This window comes from Drosophila takahashii, chromosome 2R, assembly GCF_030179915.1.
Source record: "Drosophila takahashii strain IR98-3 E-12201 chromosome 2R, DtakHiC1v2, whole genome shotgun sequence".
NCBI lineage: Eukaryota > Metazoa > Arthropoda > Insecta > Diptera > Drosophilidae > Drosophila > Drosophila takahashii.
Window position 1 is genome coordinate 40,667,739 of NC_091679.1, and position 20,845 is coordinate 40,688,583.

At 38.3% G+C, this 20,845-nt stretch overlaps 1 protein-coding gene across 2 annotated transcripts; it reads right to left on the bottom strand.

Moving 5' to 3' along the window:
* Positions 1-7,479: 7,479 nt before the first annotated feature.
* LOC108061748 (uncharacterized) lies at positions 7,480-12,795 on the bottom strand. Of its 2 annotated transcripts, none has more exons than XM_070212608.1 (6): positions 12,693-12,795; positions 10,122-10,263; positions 9,655-9,799; positions 8,932-9,231; positions 8,645-8,759; positions 7,480-8,588 (listed from the first exon to the last, which is right to left on the bottom strand). In XM_070212608.1, the coding sequence occupies exons 2-6, from the start codon at positions 10,171-10,173 to the stop codon at positions 8,445-8,447; spliced, it is 756 nt and encodes a 251-aa protein (XP_070068709.1). In that variant the 5' UTR covers positions 10,174-10,263; positions 12,693-12,795; the 3' UTR covers positions 7,480-8,444. The 2 variants fall into 2 exon arrangements, with proteins under 2 accessions (XP_070068709.1, XP_017003576.2); XM_017148087.3 differs by having other exon boundaries at positions 12,583-12,747.
* Positions 12,796-20,845: the final 8,050 nt, after the last annotated feature.

Consider the following 20,845-nt stretch of genomic DNA (forward strand, 5'->3'; position numbering starts at 1 on the left):
CGAAATCGTGTTTTCAATTTGCCTCGGGATCTAAGTTTTTTACAGGCTGTGGTAAAAAATCATCTGTTGGCTGCTTTTTTGTAATCAAAAAGTGTTTGTGCGCTTTTTTTGTTTTGAAATCTATTTAATTGATTTTATTTGTGTAAAATCAGGAAAAGCTTTTTCATTATATGAGGCTTTTATTGAATTAGTGCATTTGTTAAAAGAGTATTACTGTCTTGCCTTTTGGCGTATTTCAAATTAATTAATAATTAATTTAGAAAATTTAATTTATTTATATACGTTTAGCACTAAATAAATATTGAAAATAATTGTTAAACTCGACTGGAACTGTAATTTCGGCTAGCTTTAAATATTTTTATTCAAAAGGCATCTTTAAAATGTAATTTCATTCACTCTAGCATTTTTCCAATATTTTAAATGACCTCATTTTTGTTTTCGATCAATGATTATTTCTGTTTTGGCAGCATCGCTGATGCCATAGACATCCATCGATGGTCATTTGCCGCTCGATCCAGCTGCTCCTTCATCTCAATCAGCCTTTGGCTCATACATAACCCAGTAAATCCTTTTCCAGCTCGTTGGCATCGTTGCCAATTTTCACACCATCGACAATTACTCAAACCGTTGACAACAACAAGGGGACTGGGGGGGCGAATGTCCTTGCCCCCCATTTTCCCGGACGCGAATGTTGCAATATTCCGCAGTCAGAGCTCGCCATTCGGAATCGAGGGAGCCGGCAAAACAATCGTTGACAAAAATATTTGCATGCACTCTGGGTGCACTTGTCTGAATCGCTGTGCTGGGTCCGCTGATGCTCCTCTTGTTCCTGGTGTTGCCATCGGCGTCGGCGCATTAAATATGCAACACCTATGACATCAAGCCGCTTGACATTTAGATCCCAATACCCCAGAACCTAAAACCCATTCCGTTTCAACAGCCAGCAGCAGGGTTGAATGCTCACACTAAAGTTTCGCTGGCAATTTGCTGCTAAATTTGTCAAAAAAACCGAAAAACTTGGCCAGCACAAAAATTATGACTTCGGCAATTGTTGGTGGGAAGACAAAGGGAACAAACGGAACTAACGTAATGCCAAAGTGTGACCGACCCGAAACAGTTCAAAAGGGGCAACTGTTGCTCTTGAACCTTAGGAAAATCCACCGCTCCAAATCCCGACCCTTTACCTCCCCACACACGGCAAAGTTTTCAAATAGAAAATGTTTAATTTCCCCAAAGACAACGTCGATGCTGCTGCTGCGCTGCTGCTTTCCCGAAAACGCAGCGTTTTCCCAGCCAAGAAGCTGAGGAAACTTTCTTACATATTTTACAATAGATCTTCGTGAGAGTATGTGTGTGGGTGCAACAGTGCAGCCGAAAAAGTTTCTCCTTTCCCGGGCGAAAAGTTAGCTAAGACAAACTCCCAAAAAACACCCCCCGTACCATTTTCGTACATCCCCGAGCTTCCGAGTCGAACTTGTTAGTTTGCCATATAGCGTCGAAAATTATATTATTTTAAACTTTTCAAATGTCACCAGAGAGTCAGAAATTTCACCGAACGTCAGTGACAAACTCGCCTTCATTGTGTTCGTTAATTAAACATGTTGTCCCAATGAAGCGCACAATAAATCGAACTCGGTGGGAAATTGTTTGTTCGGAAAGAGTAAAATTGAAAATTAACTGCATTATCCGATCGAACGGGGTAATTAAATGTGGCAATCATTTGAGCAGGTCAATCAAAGGCCTGGTAGGGGCATGAATAATATTACAAATAATAATTACAAAGAAATATACTTAGCAATGTTGTTATTGGAATTTTTTTTAAAAGCGTTGTAAATATTTGCAATTTTCAAATGCAGCTGATTCAATAATATTAATTTTTTCTCTGTTTATGTAAAATCTGTGTAGCATAATAAACTATAAATGATATGAGTTCGGATTTCATAGTTTATAAAATATAATTTTGATAAAGATTATTAATTTTTTAAATTATAGCCCGGATTTTGTTAATGTTAAAAAATTTATAAAAAAATTAATATAAAAATATTAAATTATTTAAAATATTAAAAAAATCTCAAAGCATTTGAAGATCCGTTTGCAGAACAAAATTTTTAACTGGTTTTTTGCCAAATAATCCTTCTTTTTTGACTTTTAGAAGTTTTTTGAGAATTATTGCCTCTTCAAAAGTGGCATATTTTCCGATTCCATAGAATTCCTTATCAATTTGTTTACTGTGCCGTTATTACCAAGTTTTACTCTTAGTCTCTGATTCAATTCAGAGTCGTTTTTATTCTCATTTCTCCCACGGAGCCCATTACAATCTAAAACTGTCGCAAAATGTTACAATGCGATCAAAGCGAAACTTCAGCAAATGCCAGTGCACAAAAAATAAAAAAAAGGTGACACAATGGACAAACGGTACATGGAAGCTGCCTCGCAGTTATGGTGCACAATCAAAGCGGCAACATCGTCAGCGGCAACATCAGCGACTGCAACACAAATTGCTGCTGCAGGCGGCAGGGCTTTTTCTGTTTGGAGAGTTTTGATGACACCCCGCCATTTGCCACGCGACAACTAGCTGGAAGGCAGCCAGCCATCCAGGCAGCCAACAAGTGTTTAGCGTTTTGTTTTCAGTGCAATTAAAAAGCGCCTACACGCCTGACACGCCCCCTCAAGTGTTGGCGGTGCTGGCAGTGTGTTGGCTGCTGTTGACAAACAGCGAAAGGCCACAAAAGACACAAAGGGGGCAGCGGAGTGAGGGGTGAGGGTCTGTCGGTTGCGATTCAACACTTGAGTTTTGTTTTTTAACAGTCACCACACAGCCTCTCAGTCTCTCAGTCTCTTTTATTTTTCGCCAGCGGCGCCTGGGGATATACAGCACAAATGGCTGGCGTCAAGCATTGCGTATACGTAATGTGGCAGAGAAGCGTATACGTTATGTTGGCCAAAGAGCCGCAAAAAGGGGCTGCTGAACTCAGAGCCGCTGAATTATGCTAATCCAGCTGGCTTAATATGCTATAATTGCACTTTCTGAACAATTCCTTTAAGCTTTTACAAAAAACAAAAAAGGCCAAAAGGCCTACTTCTTTGTGGCTACGAAGTGCAGTAGATGATTTTAAAATAATTTAATAACTTTCGGGGCAGACAAAATCCGGCTGCTCAATGCAGGCGGGGTGAAAGGGATCGACAAAGCGGAAAACATTTTCTATGGCAAGGCCTAAAATACGCTTGAATTATTCAAAGCATGTAACTGATGAAGCAGAAACGAGACGAGAACCAAAAACTAGAACTCCAATTTCAATGTTTGAGTATTTTTGAGTGCTACGTGTTATAGATATGTGTTATGTGTATGCTGGCAGGCTGGCAGCATTCGCCACAAGTGCGTTTCGTACACGGAAAAATACACTTTCGACCAAAAAAATGTTATAAATTGGAGTTTAAAAAGAAACTATATTTGATTCATTTATTTTATTACTTAATCTGTTGTTAAGTGTAGTAAAGCCGAAATCATGTGTAAAATTTTAAAAAATGTTAAATGCAAAAGTTACAATAATTAGAATTTTGATAATTATTTTTAAGATTTTCTTGATCTTAAAATTCCTTGATTTTTCTCTGTGTGCATTTGTGTGTGCGTGCGAGTGCATTGCCTATTATGCTACCAAATAAAAGTGGTAATAAATTGGACAAGATGTTGCCATAAACCACACCACGACAAGCCACAGCAGGCTTTTGCTAGACAGGCCCATCGACCATCGGCCATTGGCCATGGCCATACACCGTAGAGCCGGGCAGGAATTGCAAATGCAATGCATGCTGCAGTTGCAAGTTGCAAGTTGGAGCAACCAACATGATTATCATGTACGAAATGCATTCGAAACCCGAGCCAGCTGGCCAACAGCTGACATAGCTGGTCACTCCACTCAGCCACCCACCCACTGACTCCATTCTCCTGAGCCACCCACCTGCACCACCTATCAACCACAAGCGCATTTATGGCCATCAGAGGATGTCCTGCCCGGAAAGGTTTGGCTATGGAGATTCCGGGGGCAAGTTGCCCATTTAATCTCTCCAAGTGACTTGCAATTGAAATAGAAACGAAAATACTCAAAGTGAATATGATGTGGGAGCAACAAAACGTAAATGCTTCTAAATGCATCGAATGCTCAAAGATTTTCCAGTCGGAACTCTCGAGCTTTGCCATGGCCATTAAATATTCCCAGTGGCTTAGCAATATGCTCAGTACTGTAGTAGCGGACTTAGCTTCTCATAATACGCTCAACTTGAGTTTTGATCTCAGTCCTGTTAATAGTTCATAGCCCAGAATTATTGTGATTTTAGCTTACATCAATGGGCCGTAATAAACAGGCAATGCGAGTGGGTTTATTTGAATTTTGATTCATTTTAATTAAACGGATTTCGTTAATTGTGTGGCTGAGCTTCTGAATAATAGGACTGTAATGCATTAATTTATATAATTATTAAATACAAAAATGGTTTGCATTTTAAATACCTTTCCCATATGATACGGATTTAATTTTCATTGTCAATTTTTTATCAATCAGGGGTGTTAAATCATAACCAACTATCTTTGATTTCTGTGCAATGCTTTACTCTTATTAAAAAGTTAATCAATGGTTAATACTAATTATCTGTATTAGCTGACTTACAATAATTTGTAGTCACAGAATATTTTTTTATTTATTTTTGTAACTTAATGCATCTTTCCATGTAGTCAAAAAACATTTTAATTTTAATCACCTTTCCATGTAAAAACCACTTTACTCTCTGTAATTATTTTTTAATTATTTTAACACATAAATATTAGCTTGTAACATTCTTTTGTTAATAGTCTCACATTTCAGCATGTAGTTAGTACACAATTATCTTTGGTTCCGTTTGATGTTTTTCCTCTTTGGTTTGCTGTAAATTGAGAATATAATACGCATACGCATCGTTGTTCCAAGCAAATCATCCATCGTTAATTCACCACGTTGTCTCTGCTCTGCTTTTGCTGTGTTGTTTAATATTTGTTTTTCCCGACTATCGCAGCGGGCAAAACAATCAAGCCTGGACAAAGTTGTTGAAAACTTTTCATTCGCACTCTGCTGTTGTATGGGATGCGATAGGATTTTTATGTAAAACATAATTGCAGATTAGTCGCAGCGAAAATGGGCAAATAAAAGCAAAAGCGAACGGCAACGGCAAAAAAGAAAACAAACAAAAAAATCAAAATGTAATCGTTCTGTTGCCGCTTAAAGAGGATTAAACATGAGTGAAAGAGCTGCTGGGATTCCCAGCGGGTGGAGATGGTAAGATATGTGGGTGGCTAACGAATGAAAGCCGGATAAGGGAGAGAACCAAAGGGCCACTCGACACTTCCCGTATGAATGCAAACTGCAACTGGCTGTCAATTTGTTTGGCATCCTGCCACTCCCGATGCTTCAGCTCCCCAAAGATATTTTCAATTAATTAAGAACTAAAGAAAAAGTGGCACGAAAGCAATCAAATGGCCAAATGGCTTCTGCCGCAAAAACGAAAACGTTCTCAAGATACGAAATATGACTTCAAATTAATACCGAGCGAGGTGCAACGGATGGCAATGCATTTCGCCTATTTGCACAACAAATGAAGCTGAAAATGACCCCCGGTTGGCTGATGCTCCCTGCCCACTCTAAATGGAAACGTAAATATTTGAGCTGCAATCGAGATACCTGGCTCGCCCAGCTCAGTCGCAGCCACTTCCCCTCTTAACTCAGTTATTGATTGGTTAAGCACTTGGCCCAGAGTCCAAAAATGCCTCACATCGTCTCTTATGAAATGCAATTCCGAGATGTGATTGCAGGATATGTCAATGAATTTTTATTGAAAAAGAAATGGATGCCATGGATGGAGGGAAAGACTTTTAAGTTGGCAAGCAAATAAACTATTGGCAAATGAAATTTCCAAAAATGGTAAATCTCCATGATGATTTTTATGCAATGCGAAATTTGTAAGAAATATTAAAATGGAAATTGGACAAAAATATAATCACCAATGGCATAGGGCAAAGTTCTTTTCGAAATAGACTTCCATTTAAAAGCTTTATTTTAAAAGAATAAAATCAAATCAAACTGGTTACATTCTATCAGGTATTTTATCGGCTTATGATGACTATTTTCGAAAGAGCCAAGCAGCTTGGACTAGTTCAACCAGTTAATTATTCAGATTCCAGATTTCATTGCCAAATCCAGGTGAAATCAATGTCCGACCATGATTGCGAGTGTCAAACGCAAACTCAGCCGCTGGCCAAGTGCGATAACTGTAATTATTGCACCCACCTGCAGTTGTGTTTGCCGCCCAAAAACCCCCCCAAGCCCCCCTAAGGCCCCACGTGTGTCCTTGAGCCATGTGCCGACCTTATAAATTAGCTGCCAGGCGAGAAGTCAACCGTTGTCGGCGTCGTCGCCGCCGCTAGTCTAATGAACGCACCACATAAACATAAATTATGGCCAGCCCCAGTGTAGCAGGTCGCCCCCTCCTCGGTTCCCCCTTCACGGAGCCCTTCTGGTATATGTATGCAACCCCTTCTCATAACCCCATCTCAACCCTTCTCGCCCTGGTAAACTGCGACCAGAGCTGGCATATTTGCGCAGCATACTTTTGGGCGCCGGACGGGGCGCGATGCATACTTTTTGGCTGCAGTAAAAAGCATTTTTTGGCACGCCACTCTATACTCTCGGAAACTGTGGCATGTGCTACACTAAGTCGTTAGTTACGTTAAATCATTATTAGTCAATATATACTGTGTTTATACGATGCCGAACTCACGCTATCATTTCACGCTTTCGGCCGATTCGTGCTTGTATAAACGCCATTTCGTGAATTCGGCAACACACGAAAGTTGACTATGATTTCAGCCCAAAAGCGTGATTTGGTGATATGCAGTATGGTAACTCTGTAAAAAATGATCGACGTTACCAGATCTCTAGAAATTTAAGGCCTTTTGTAGGCTATATCTCTAATCAGTGGTATTAAAAATTAGATATTTGTACCGGTCCGGCATCCCTATCAGCTGAGAGTGAATAAAAGCATGAATTCTCGGCTGTCGTATAAACAGGGGTTATTTCTATTTCGCGCTTTCAAGAAATCGTGATTGCTATCGTATAAACATAGTAATAGATTCAATTTATTTTCTTTTTGATGCATTTGCCAATCTAATGATTTATTTACAATGACACCCTTATAAGTCTCATTAAATATTTGCATAGCATACTTTAGCAATAAAATGTATTCTTCAATAACTCCGTTAAAAAAAAATTAGAAATATTAAGAGATATTAAGAAAAAAAGGTAGAGAACAGCATTTATCCATGTTAATGATTCTTTTCCTCAGAATAATCCGACCTGTAGAGTATTTCAGCTTTTGGCATCCAAAACTTCCCTTTCCCTCCCCTTTCATTTCCTTTTTTATTTCACCGCTCTTCTCTTTCTTTTTTTGCGTTAATTTATTTTCTCATTTTTTATTGTTTTTCTTTGCATATGCATGTGTGTGTTTTACTTAAAATAAATGTTACTCTTTAATCATAATATATATTCACAGTTTTTTGTAAGAAGGTGTTTGTGTGTGTGTGTACGTTTAAGTTAAACTAATATTTAGTTTTATGTATTTTCTCGAATTTGGATATTATTAAAGGTATTTACAGAGTGTGAAATAAATATACGCTACCACTAAATAATTTAATAAATAATTTTAAAATTCCTGATTCATAGAAATGCACTTTTACGTTATTGCCGATATGTGAGGAAAGATCCACTCGGGGATTTATTTTCTTGTGCGCTTAGATGTGTGACTTTTGCAAATATAATAAGGGATGGAGGTACAGAGGTGTTTCTAAAAAAACACCTAGATATTGCTGACAGTGTTACGGAAAACGGAGGTGGGTTGTGGGCGCACTCTAACTTCAGCTAAGAACGATTTGTGAAACTTAGGGGTATTCTCTAAAATATGCCTACACTTAAAGCCTGGACAACTTCAACAAACTCAACGAAACTCTAGTATTGCACGATCGACGACGATTGGAAAGTAAGGCCAACAACAACTAACCTGCCTGCAACACTCAACACTGATTCTAACTAGCTAGCCTATATCCATTATATAGTAACATACATATCCGTATTCATATACGATCTTAGCTATGCTTGACACTGCTCATCTATTCCCTATATATATATATATATGCATACTGGTATACATAACATACTTAACATGTACTTTACTTTATAGCTTACTCCTTCGATCGCTCGGGGATTTTTGTGGCCTAAATTGACTGCCAAACGTATGCAACAGCGTGTGGAATTCTTTCGGTGTGATGGGGGAAACCTTAACTATTTCTCTCCTCTCTTGCAGCGCATTATTCCGATTTGGTAAGACTGGTTCTAGATATTTGCACTTAGCTGTAGTTGCGCCGTCTATCTGTTGCCTCTGCTGACCAGCAGTGTAAGTAATGTTCCTGCTAGGAGAAGGCTTAAGCTGCTCAGACCCGCTCGACTGGAGCCATTGCCATCGCCTTCCCGACAGATTCCCGGATTTCGGGTAAAGGACTCACAGTAGATCTGCAATATAAATGCAATTATAATTTGTTAAAAAAAACAATTTTCCTTTGCATTACCTTGGTCAGGCTGCTGGCATACTTTTCCACCAGTTTACGCGTGAAAGCACCCGCTTCATAGCCGCAAATTCTTCGTGCGGTAGCTTCCGAACAGTCGACAAGTTCGTGGATAGAACTAAAGTAATATTGGTAGACAAGAATACAAAAATTGTTAATTAAGTGAAGGAGATATTCACAAAAACAAAAGGGGGAAATGGGAAAAATATGATAGGGGACAAATAATATTTCTTAAAAAGATTTAATTTTTAGTGTCTTATGTATTATGTCTTATTATTTACTTAACTCACCAACAAATGGTTTTAATGTTTTCATTGTGGGTGCCATTCTCCGAGTTATCCTTATTCTTATTTGGCTTCAGGAACTCCATGGTCTCCTTGTACTGTTCGCCACAAACCGCCAACTGCTTTCTCGCAGTGTTGCTGCAGGGGGCATGCCGCAGGTACTCATCCTGGAACGGACCCCTGTTGCACAGATCTCGAATGAACTGGTTGGTTCCGTGGTAGATCTTGTTGAATTGGTTCCTTTGTTGCATATCCATGCAACGGCGAGTGTAGCTCTGGATGCATCTCACTCCCTTGCGCAGCTCACTGAAAAAAAAAAAAAAATATATTATAAAAAAAAATAAAAATATATAATAGAAAAATTAAAAACTATTTCCTTTCAATATTCATATTATATGATTTTCTTTCTATGCGTTTAAATTGCGATCTTTAAATTTGTCAAGTAAATGTTAAATTTTGTATTCAATTTGAAAAAATATAACATTTATTAAAATGACTTTTAATGAATTAATTAATTTATTTTCTAAGCGGTTTTGAAATACAAAAATGTATTTCGTAAGCTTGGTTAATTTTTTCTGGATCATCAAGTTATTACAACTTTTCTTTTAAAATTACAAAAATCCACAAATCGATCAAACGAAAATACACATTTCTTGTGTTCAACAGATTGCGATTGGGATTTAGATACGGTGTAGATCGAATTCAGAATCGTTCCGTGGAGCCACTTACTGACAAAGTTTGTCCAGGTCCTCCTTGGTCTCCGGACCGAGCGAGAAGTTCGACGATAAATTCAGCATATCAAGTGGTTCGGCGCACTTGGCGAAGTCCTCCTGGCCGCATTCCTCCGAATTGGCCACCGAAGGGAGGAGCAGGGCTGGAAATTCGAGAGCAGAGCGGACAGAATGGGTGAGTGGGTGAATGGGTGAGAGAGACAAATAAACAAACAAACAGAAACATTGAAATAGTGCTCAAGCTGAAAGCTAAAAGGCAATCTGAGACTCTTGGCCAGCAGTCAGTTGCAACAAAGTTGCAAATGTGCGTCAGGGGTAATAAAGTTAAACGTAAGTGAAATTGGCATTTCATAAATTTTTCCACCGACTTTTCTCAGCGTCCATCTGAACGGGGAATTCCGACAGATCGGGTCTGATTTTAGCTCAAATATAACCCAAAATTGGTTCACGTTTCTATATGCTCACCCGAGACAACCAGCAGAGTCCAGCTCCAGTTGCGCTTCCATAATTGATGCATTTTCTCACGTTCTTTCCCCTCCTGTCGCTGTTTACAATGCAATTGTTTTCGCCAGTGCACTTAAGTGCTTGTAACTGGTTTTGTAACTGGCTGAAAAATGAAAATAAATAAATCAATGGAGAAATAATATGAAATCATGACAATTATAAAATGCAAATGCTAGTGGCAAATTATAGGCTTCAGTTGATTTTATAGTTTGATACACTGTCACTACACTTTCGTGTTTGCTTATTTATGGCCCCCGATCAAGACGCAGTAAAAGAGAATCTCTGCTGACAAATAAAAGCTGCAAAAAAAGCGCAAAAATAATCACGACCAACCGAAACCGAAAAAAATTGATCTAAAAATACTCGGATGTCTGCGATGAATAGAAAAGCGAAAGCAAAGCGTCAGAGGTTGTCTTGTTTTCATTTTGGGTGGGATTCTTTCTCTTTGACTTGGGGTTCCTTCTAATATTTTTTCTGCCAACGGGTGCTTTTATATTTTTACTTTTCATTTCGCCAATTATCGTTGCAAATGTGGCGTGGACAGGTCAAAGTATAGTTGGTAAAAACATTGTGTGGGCGTTGGCAAAACAGAAAACATTGAGACAAATTGTAGAGTCTTTCTGACCATATTTTGGTCACTGGCTTTTCAAACTGCTTAATTACAAACGAATTCCAAGAATAATATTTAAGTTCTTACTTATTTAAATTAAATAATTTATTTATTTTACCACCAAAATCAAAATTAAATCTAGCAATCATTATTAAATTAAAAATATCTCTCAAAACATCTGTATAGGCGAAAGTAAATTGTGGGTAAAAAGATTTTATGATAGCCCAGTGACTTTGCAAATTATTTAACATTAAAACGAACATAATAAGTGGGAGCAAGGGTCAATAACCAAATTATCGTACTGTCTACAATTTTAATTTTCTGCGGTTTAAGTATTACCATTTTTTTCTGTGTAACTAAAACATCTGCTTTCCTAATGTTTGCTTTTTTCCTGGTTAACGAAATATTATTTTTCAGGTAAAAAAGGCATTTAATCATCGCAGAAAATCTGTAAATGCACCATCATTATTGATATGTGCGAACATCTCTTTTTTTTCTTCTCTTCCAATTTGCATGAAAAGTGAGAAACACAAGAGCAAATCGAAAGCAAAAAAAGTGTTCCAAATTGCTGTTGATTTCCATACATTTGACGAGGTAAATTGTTTATGCTTTTGATTATGTTTTGTGGCCATTTATGTTTTTATTGCCAAATGTAAATACAAATAGAAATATTCTGCACTCACAGTTCTCCGACAGATGCATTTAATGCCTATAAATAAAACGATACGCAAATAAACAAAAAGCAAACACTTTTCAAAAGCCTCTCAGCGATTTCTCGACATTTGTTGACGTCCAAATGATTGAAGAAAAATATGAGAGCCCAAATGAATTGGTACAGGTCAGGGTTTTGTGCCAGATGAAAGCAATAAAAAAAGTAAACACAGCGAAAGGTTTTCGCTTCCATTTGTTGGTATTACATAAAGAGAACTGAATGAGGCCAAATAGCCAATGACTCTGTCTTCGACTATTAACATGTGCATAGTTTTGCACTCTTAATTAGTAAGTTGCAATCGCAATAACATCAGTAACGCCCGAGCTATTTGCACCTCTTTCGATTGATATCACCGCCAATTCACGCCAGTCCTTCCGCATATGCAGAAGTCAAGCTTTCGCAGCTGTTTTTAGCGGCTATGATATGAGGCCGCTCAATTGAGTAACGAAAACAAAACACTTAACGGAGGAAAGGAAGAAGAATGAAAGGCCCTGCACAAAGAACTGTAGATTTCAGATTTTTAAAAGAGTCTAATGAAATACAGAGAGAAAAACCGGAAGTATTCGCAGCTTAAAAAAATATTTGCGATCAAACAGGCTCAAGAAATATTTAAGAAAATATTCTTAAATTCGTTACACAATTAATTCAGTCTTTAAATTAAATAAAGATTAATTTACTGAAAAATCCACGCATTGTAAAAAAAAAACAATATATGTATTAGCTGTTAGAAAATAAATTTGAAATGTTCTCAAAATAATCCGAAAAATATAAAGAACATATTAAATGATATATTCTATATTTTAAATAATATGATGAAGTGCACTATTTGATTTCAGACTTTTGTTAGAAATGAAAAATGCATCGATCGCGACTTTTTTTCTCTGTGCGAATTTCGCCTTGAAAGTGGCAAGGGGGCGGTTTTGAGAGGCGTGTCGCGGCCTGCACGTGATGCAAGAATGCAGTCGGACGAGCCTCTCGCCTCTCAGGGGCAATCTTGCGTATAAGATCGTCGCCCTGTGCAAAATCAAGAGCCGGTTTTTCTCCTTTGTTTATTTATACATTTTTCGAACTGCTTTTTGGTCTTAATTTGGTTTGATTACTTGGTCTGGAGCCGCCGAGCGAGACACTTTCGAATGACAACTGCAGCGGTATGGGCGGTATGACGAGCGGTATGGATCGAGATCGGGATCGAGGTGGCGGTGGAGCGGACCTGAGCGGAGCAAGCGCGCCGTGTTGTTGGCCGGGCGAGTGACAGAAGCGTACTGAACGGCAGAATCGAAAGCAGAAGAAGCGGCGCCAGTCGGCCAGCGAATCGAATGGATGGATGGCAGTGGCGAAGGCGAACCGAGTGCCGAGTGGCCAAGTAACTGAAAAAACCGAGTGTGCACGCGAGCAACATGTTGCCGGCGGGCGGCAACATGCGACACGGCAACTGCAACAACAGGTATTCGGATTTTACGCTGACCGAGTGCAAATGATAAGCGGTTGGCATTCGAAGGCGGCTGATAGGCCAAAAACCTAATCCTCTTCTTGGCCATTTGCCTTTCAATTAATTTAATAAGGAGGAAATGGCCTGATAAGATTATCTATTTGTCCGAGGAAATGGTGTTGAATACCACCCTCCTTTTTTCTGGGCCCTCCACAGTTTGCCAATCATTTTTGATTATTTATGTTTGCCAAGTGCCAATAGAAGTAACAGCTACAACAATCAACTTCAGGTTCAAGTGTACTCAATTTACACGTGTGTCCTTGCCTTTGTTTTTCCAGCCCACCTCCGCCCACCTTTGTTGCAGCGATTTATGTTTGCTATATGCCAATTTAGCGGTCTGTTTGCATATTTACTGTAAACACTTTCTAAATTAGGCGGAGATTTCCTTTCACCCTCGTCCTTGGATTTGTTTGCACAAGCACAGAGGGAAATTCCAATAAATGGAGTTCCCCGAACCAATCGCAGACATAGCCATAAATAGTTGGGAACAATGAAGACACAATCAAATGTAGTGGACACCTGTTAACTTGGTTATTCAATTGCCAGCGAAGACAAAGGAAATATATATACACTAATTTCGAATGACTCCGGGTCAGCAGTCAATTAGAAAAGCAAGGAAATGCAAGGAATGGAAAATCTATACGAAAAAGGAGCTGCTTGAAATTGAAATGGAATTTCCACAAAACTATTTATTTATTGATTCGACTGAACAGAGCCAAAGACGAAATTAAAATAGAAAATACATAAATGTTTTGTCTGTTTGAATTGATAATGGTACATACATGTATTGAGAATTTACCAAAAAGGAACGTAATAATTGTTTAGAAATTTCTGGGTATTTATTTTAGTTTAACTGTTGGCGAATCGAATGTTTAGCACTCACCTAATTAATCAATATTAATACGATTTGTATAAACAAAACGGGTTGTTCAACTTGATTTAAAGCACTCATAGATTAAATTGTCTGCCTATCTTTAGATCAGACAGAGTCGTAATTCATTGAATTGGCCACTTCAGATGTGGGACTCATCTAACCAATTCACTGGGCAGATTAGATAGTGCTTATTTTCACTCACATTAATAGGCTTGAAATACTGCCTTTAGGTGTCAGTAAATAAATTTAAATTATATTTGATTTATATTAAAGAGGACATTTTATACTTTATTCATATAGTTCATTATTTACATATATTAGCTATTTAATTTGAACTGAATTTCAAGTTTGGAAGTTAATTGTTAATTTGTATAAATATTACAAATTTTAAATATTCTTAAAAATTTAGCAAAAGCATATACTTTTATTTGGTTTGGTGTAAAAAGATATTTCATTTGATTGAAAAACCAAACTGATTTTAAATTGAAATATTTTCAACTTGTGTGTCTTTAATAAACTAAACCCTTACTCCTTTTGCCATAGTTTTTGGACCTTTGTTTTAATAAACCAATTAAATTGTAACTCAATTGAGAATCTGCAGGAGCTGCAAAAAGGTAAACGACTTTAAGTGTGGCATGCCACACATTCACTGCTGTGCGGATTGTTGTACACTTCCAGTTTCGTTTTTGTGCTCCACTTTTGCATCCATAATTATCGAAACTTAACCCTTGGCAAGTGCAACAAGGCCTTGTGTGTGTGTATCTTGGCTAGTGTGTGTGCTGGGAGGTCATTACCACTGGCCAAATGCGTTTGGGTTAAGGATGGTTGGAGGGGAGAAGCCCGGGAAAAGCTTTAAGCCATTGCTTATACGACAAACGAAAACAAAACTCAAGTTTATTTTATTTTACTCGCCTTCCATGCTGAACCTGCCACAGGACCGTGCTCCTTCTAACCATGCCAAAAGCCCAAGCGGCCAACACCTACACTCACACATCACACATGCACTTGGAGAAAATACACAAAAAATAATTAATTAATTTTATAAAAAAAATTGATCAAGATATAAGTTTAGTTTGAAAGTTCACTAAATTTATCAATTTTTAAAGATTAATATAAATAATTTAGAAAAATATTGTAAGTTTAGATTTTAGGAAATTAGTTTAACAAATAATTTTACGTCACAAAAAATTTTAACATATTTTACAATACAAATAATATGAATAAAAACTAAAATTGTTGTCTTAAAAAGTAATTAAATATCTTAAATAAATCAAGTTAATTAACAATTTTTGAATGTTTCTCTCTGTGCACCCGCACACACACATTTGGATATCGCGTATTAAGCACACCAGCAACAACAATAACCAGTGCGAGAATGGCAACAAAAACAACGGTGAAAGTGGCTTGGTCAAAAGGAGAGCGAGTGGGTGGGTGGAAAGGAAAGGAGAGGAGAAAGGGGGTGGCTAGTGGGCGGTAGAAGGGCGTTGGGTGCGGATCGCTTGACTTTTGTTCCTGCCTTTGCTGCTGCATTAGTTTGTGTTTGAACTTTGCAAGTTTTTGCCATCATTGTTGGTGCTTCGCCTTGTTGTTGCTGTTGTTGGTGGAACTGGGCAACTGTTGATGTTTACATTTAGCGCTTGGATTTATGAACTCCGCATGCGGAGCACGTAGCATTGGACAATTTAAAGTTTAGCACACTCACCCACCCACACAAACGCATCTGGTAGGCCAGAATGGGTAAAGCCCGCCAGAACAGAAACCGGTGAAAGGTCAATTGTTCTACGGCGGCAAGGGGCTACTTCGGTTTAGTGGACGCAGGACAAAGGACAAACTCTTCTCGTGGCATTTATTCTTTTCTTAAGTATTTACGCTTAGTTTATTTTTATTTGTTTGACGGCAATGAGTTCACAAAAGGCTAGTCGGGAAAATAACGGACAGTTGGACAGCGCTGTTAATGCTCTGTTAAAGAATTTGGTAAGGTTGGCGTTTTTAATTCAGATGTGGTGTGGATGTGAAAGGGTATGCTCCTTTAGCTAATTCCGTCTTAGTTATCTGTCCATTACAGTTTTTAGCCAGTTCTTAGTTCATACACATTTTGTATAATTAACTAAGAAATAATTCTTTTTCTATAAAAATTAAATTATATTTAAATAATTACTTATAATTATAATAAACGAATGACCTTTCATTAGGGAGCGCAAAACACCATCACAGACGCCATCAAGCGGCTGGATAACAATAGCAGTGGCGCCATCTAGCTCTGAATCCTAAACGATGGTAATGTAATGTAGAAGCAAAAGATTGGTGCTACCAGACCAAACAATTTATAACTATCATAAAAGAGGAAGAATGAATGGCGCCTTAATTCAAAACTGTAAATAATATTGACATTTTTTTAGTTTTTTATTTTCCCGACTCGGCTTGCTCCTAGTTTAATCAAAAATTTAATTTAGATAATTGATTTCAAAAAATCCAATCAATTAATATAGACATGGTGCAAAAAATAGTCCAAGTACTGAATGTCAAACCTTTTTGAGCTAGTAATTTAGTTTCAAATCAATTTGTATTTAAATATATTTAATAATTTGCTTTTATATTCTTATATGTAGGTATGTCAGGAATTATGTTAGACACAGTCCCGTCATTATGGTCCATTTTTATAGATTGGTACTTGCCGAAACATTTTTCCTGTCATTATCCTTAATAAATTATAGTCACAAGTTAAGGTATTATTATTAACCGGTAAGGTATTTTTATTAACCGTTAAAACACCTAAACTGATGGTCAAACTTCGGGCGCAATCAAAGAGAATATTCCACTAATTGTATGCACAAGCTTTAATTAATTGTGCGATTTCCCCGACGTCACCAGCAGTATCAACAGGTTGACACTCTCAATTGACTTGTAGGTCGTTTTGGCTGATTATCTACCTGCTTTGCGCTCCAGCTTAGCCCCTGCCCCTCTCCCCGTCAGTCCAAACAAATTGATGCGATTAGAACGTTAATTGCGGGGCGTAAATCTGGCCAAGTGCCGCCCCAGCCGCATCACAACATCCATCAGGTCGGTCCAAAAACGAGGCTACCAACCACTGGCCGTTTCGGCCAGGATTTACGAGCCACATTAGACCAGGCCGGGCCACAGACTACGACATCGACTTCGACTTGGAGTGGAGTGTGGAGTTCGCTTGGCCGGTTGTTTTCGGCCTGCTCATAAGCAAATTTGAAGCAACAAGTAGCCGAGTATCTGCATGGTTCCAGTTTTGGCCAGAGGCCCCCTTCTTCCCCCTTTTACTCCCTAAAATCCGACTTGCCACTGACAATGTTTACGGCAGCGTTGACAGTTTAAATCGCTCTGTGCTCGTATATTTTGACGTTTTACAGCTCGTGTTTTCTCCTGCTCGAGATGGTGTGCTTGTATATGTACGTATGCGTTTTTCCCGAATGGCCGTCACTTGTTAGCCTGGCCGGGAATAGTTTTTGGCCATTGCCTAGACCCAGGCGCTAAACGTGAGAAAGAAGCTTCGGCCGCCGACGGTTTCTGGATCATTACGCGACCCGTCTATGGGTTAACAATGAGTTGAAGAGCATTCGGGCATTCGGCACTTGACTTGCCCACACAAAAGAGATACTCAGCGAGGGGGAAATGGAGAGGTACACAGCGAGAAAAGGGGACCTAAAACAGATGGACACAAACTAATCATAAGCTAACATACATACTCATACAGGATAAATTCGAATCAAATTGAGTGGTAAACCTGTTTGACTTATAAAGAAGATTAAATTGAAGTTTAGGTAAATAAATAAAAATTAACTCTAAGAATTCTCTTAATGGTTTATTTTGCTTCATAACCTTCTCTAAAATATCATAATTTCTATGCAGATTTTGAGATTGATTTTAGGTCTTCGGAGTACTATTTTTCCTCCGCGTACAAATCTTCGGTGGCCTTCTTCGGGGCTGGACCGCGATTTAATCGCCACTGCCCAGCAAATAGCCGAAAAAAACAGAAACCCCGAAAAATAAAGGAAAGACGGCCGAGAAACACTTTTCGTGAACGGTAAAGTAGCATTGGAATATCTGTAGCACTTCACCGATGTCCGCTACCAAGTCTATGGGCGCGAAAGAGACGGCACCACGGGCGGCGAAAGAGACGGAGAGAGTGAAGTGCGTGGCAAGCACTCGATCAACAAAAGGCATCACTTGGATGTCGCCTCGAGTGGTTGAGGATGTGGTTGTGAAGTGCTGAACTGAACTACAAATACACAGAGCACCGAGCAACAATAGGGTGTAAATATTTACATTCTCTCTCCCTCTGGCACGGCCTCTCGCCATCCCTCTCTATTTGGTAAATCAAATCAAATACCTGTCAGATTAGAGTGTTCGCCAGTTCAGCCTCAGGTGATGGCGATGGCGATGATGCTGTGGGTCAGTGCCAGAACAGAAGGGAATGCCAAGTTTGTGGAGGAAAATTGGGTGAAGTGGCCGGATTCGAGGGGAAACACAAATGGGAAGGCCAAACAGATAGTGAGAGTCAAACAGCAGGTGGAATTATAGAAGGTAGATGGGGAACACCATTAAAAAGGCTGCCAAAATATAGAAAACTTTAAAAAAGAAGACGTTACAGCCAACAAAAAAAAAATTACGAAACAATTAATATTTTATTAAAAACCCAGAAACGGATTAACAACGCTAATAAATAAATAAATAATCATAATTTAATTTTTTAATGCATTTATATGTGAAAAACATATTAAATAATTAAATAAATGTTAAGTTGTTAATAACTCATTAAAAACAAACTCAAATAGTACAATAAAAAAATCAATATAATTGGCCATAACAAACAATTAAAAATGATTGGCAAAAGAAAATAAGTAAAAGAAGTAAAAGAGAGAAATAAAAAGGCTTTAAAACCCATTATGCGTAGCACACTTTTTTTAATGAAATTTCTACAGCTACTTACTTAGCTACTTAAATACGACGTAAAAAATTCCCTTATCTGATTCCCTATTTTCTGAAGTAAATACCTTAGTTACACCTTCATCTTCACGCAATTGTTTTTCCATCGCTTCCTTTTCAATGCTCATTTGGCTCTCAATTAACTCAACAAGATTCTGTACAAATTGTTTGGTAAATTAATTCATCGTTCATTTCATCATCTGCCCTGGTTCCTTTAACCGACTCATTTACAATTCATCTATTTGTGCAGCCTGCAGTGAGTGCGCCCCATGTTCGTGTTCAACTTTTCACTGAATAATTAATTTATTTTAATTCGTTCGCGCTTATTCGCTCACTCACAAACATTTCAGTTATGGCATCGATGTTTTTCCAATTATTGAATTGGTAGCTGGAAATTCTCATATGAAGGGAACTTCAGCTGTTAACCCGTAACCTTTTTAACCGATCGCCCGTTGCCAAAGAGCAAAAGAAACGCTTGACAAGCGGCTGACAGCAGTTGCTGAACCCAAACGCCCAAATGGTCATCGATACTCCGATACCCAGATACTCGGGTACTCCGGGTCCAACTCGGTGTCTAGTCCCATTAATGAGTTCTTGTTGCTGCTGTGCTTGCTGATGTTGCTGCTGTGGCTCAAGTTGTTGCTGCTGCTGTTCTGGCTTCTACACAAAGTTCAAGCCAGAGACAACAACAAGTTCATTATTGCCAACTCATCACACGAGTGTGTGTGCGACTTAAGCTGGTACTTGGACACTGCCCATGGTTATTGTTGCTGCTGGACAGAGAAAAATGTTTGTGGAGAAAACTTATCATAAAGATATAGGGAGCTTGTCTTAAGAATCGTGACAAAATAATAAGGCTATCTAAATTTATTAACAGATTCAGAGTTAAAATAATTCACTAATACTTCAAAAAATATTAATTCATAAAAATATTAAATATTTGTTAACTTTTTTGCATTTTAAAATAAATACAAGATCATTCAAAAATAAAATTTATACATTATTGGAGTCTTTTTTAGTACGAGAAAACGATATGCCGTGTTCAAAATCTTTACAAGTTAATATTGATTTTATAAATAAGTCATATTTAATGGTCTTATAACTTTTGAAAGCTTTAAGTAAATATTTTCCTATTTCATAAGTTTATTATAATTTAAGACGATTGAGTTATTTTATAAAGAATTTTGGAGTTGCGTCTAGTAACATTATATTGAAACCTAACTGCTTAAATAAACCTAAAACTAAATCTAAATTTTTAAAATTAAAATAAAAAATATTTTTAATATAAATTAAAATTAAATTCCCCCTAATATTTCGCAGTGCTCTGCTGCTACCACTGCAGCGTTCTTGTTCCCAAGCCCAGAACCTACAACTAACCAACCGTCGACGGCGACGACGGCGGCTTTAACTGACAAGAAGCCGGATTATTAATCGACGTTTAATTAATTTATAACCAATTAAGCAGCAACATAATGCGGCAAGCGGCAAGCGACAACAACGAGAACAGAAAAAAGCGGCGGTGGCAGTTGGCTACTGCGGCACTTTGGAGGGGGGTTGTTGGGTGGAGGGGGTGGTGCAGATCCCAGAGTGAGTGAGTCGTAAATGCCAAAACTCGTTCTAAGCTTTTTTGCCCCTGCAGCGCTCTGGACTACAAAAAAGAATTAGCCAGGTTTAAGTTTTTGCTGTTGGTCACCAGATCTCTGAGTTTGTGTGTGTGTGTGTGTGTTGGGGGATATTCAGGGGAGAGGGAATTTCGAGGGGTTAGCCGCTAGGGGGAGGGGGAGGAGAAAAACCAATGTCACAATTTATGGCATTGTTGGGGCAACATGCACCTGCGGCAACAATGAAGCCGCAGCAGCAACAGTGGCTGCCTGGCGGCATGTTCACTGATCAGTTGTGATTTCTTTTTGCTGCTCGCGGGAAATCCTTATAAGCAAAATATGTTAACGAAGCATGAAAAGCACAAAAATTAAATTAAATCCAATACTCGCGAGCGGGCAAAAAAATTAGCCTACACCAGAGGCCTTTCTAAAAAGCATAAACA

Coding starts and splice junctions, on each gene's coding strand:
- LOC108061748 (XM_070212608.1), bottom strand. CDS start 10,173: ATGCATCAATTATGGAAGCGCAACTGGAGCTGGACTCTGCTGGTTGTC. Junction 9,800..10,121: donor GACTCTGCTGGTTGTCTCGG/GTGAGCATATAG, acceptor TCGAATTTCCAG/CCCTGCTCCTCCCTTCGGTG. Junction 8,589..8,644: donor ATGCCAGCAGCCTGACCAAG/GTAATGCAAAGG, acceptor TTTATATTGCAG/ATCTACTGTGAGTCCTTTAC.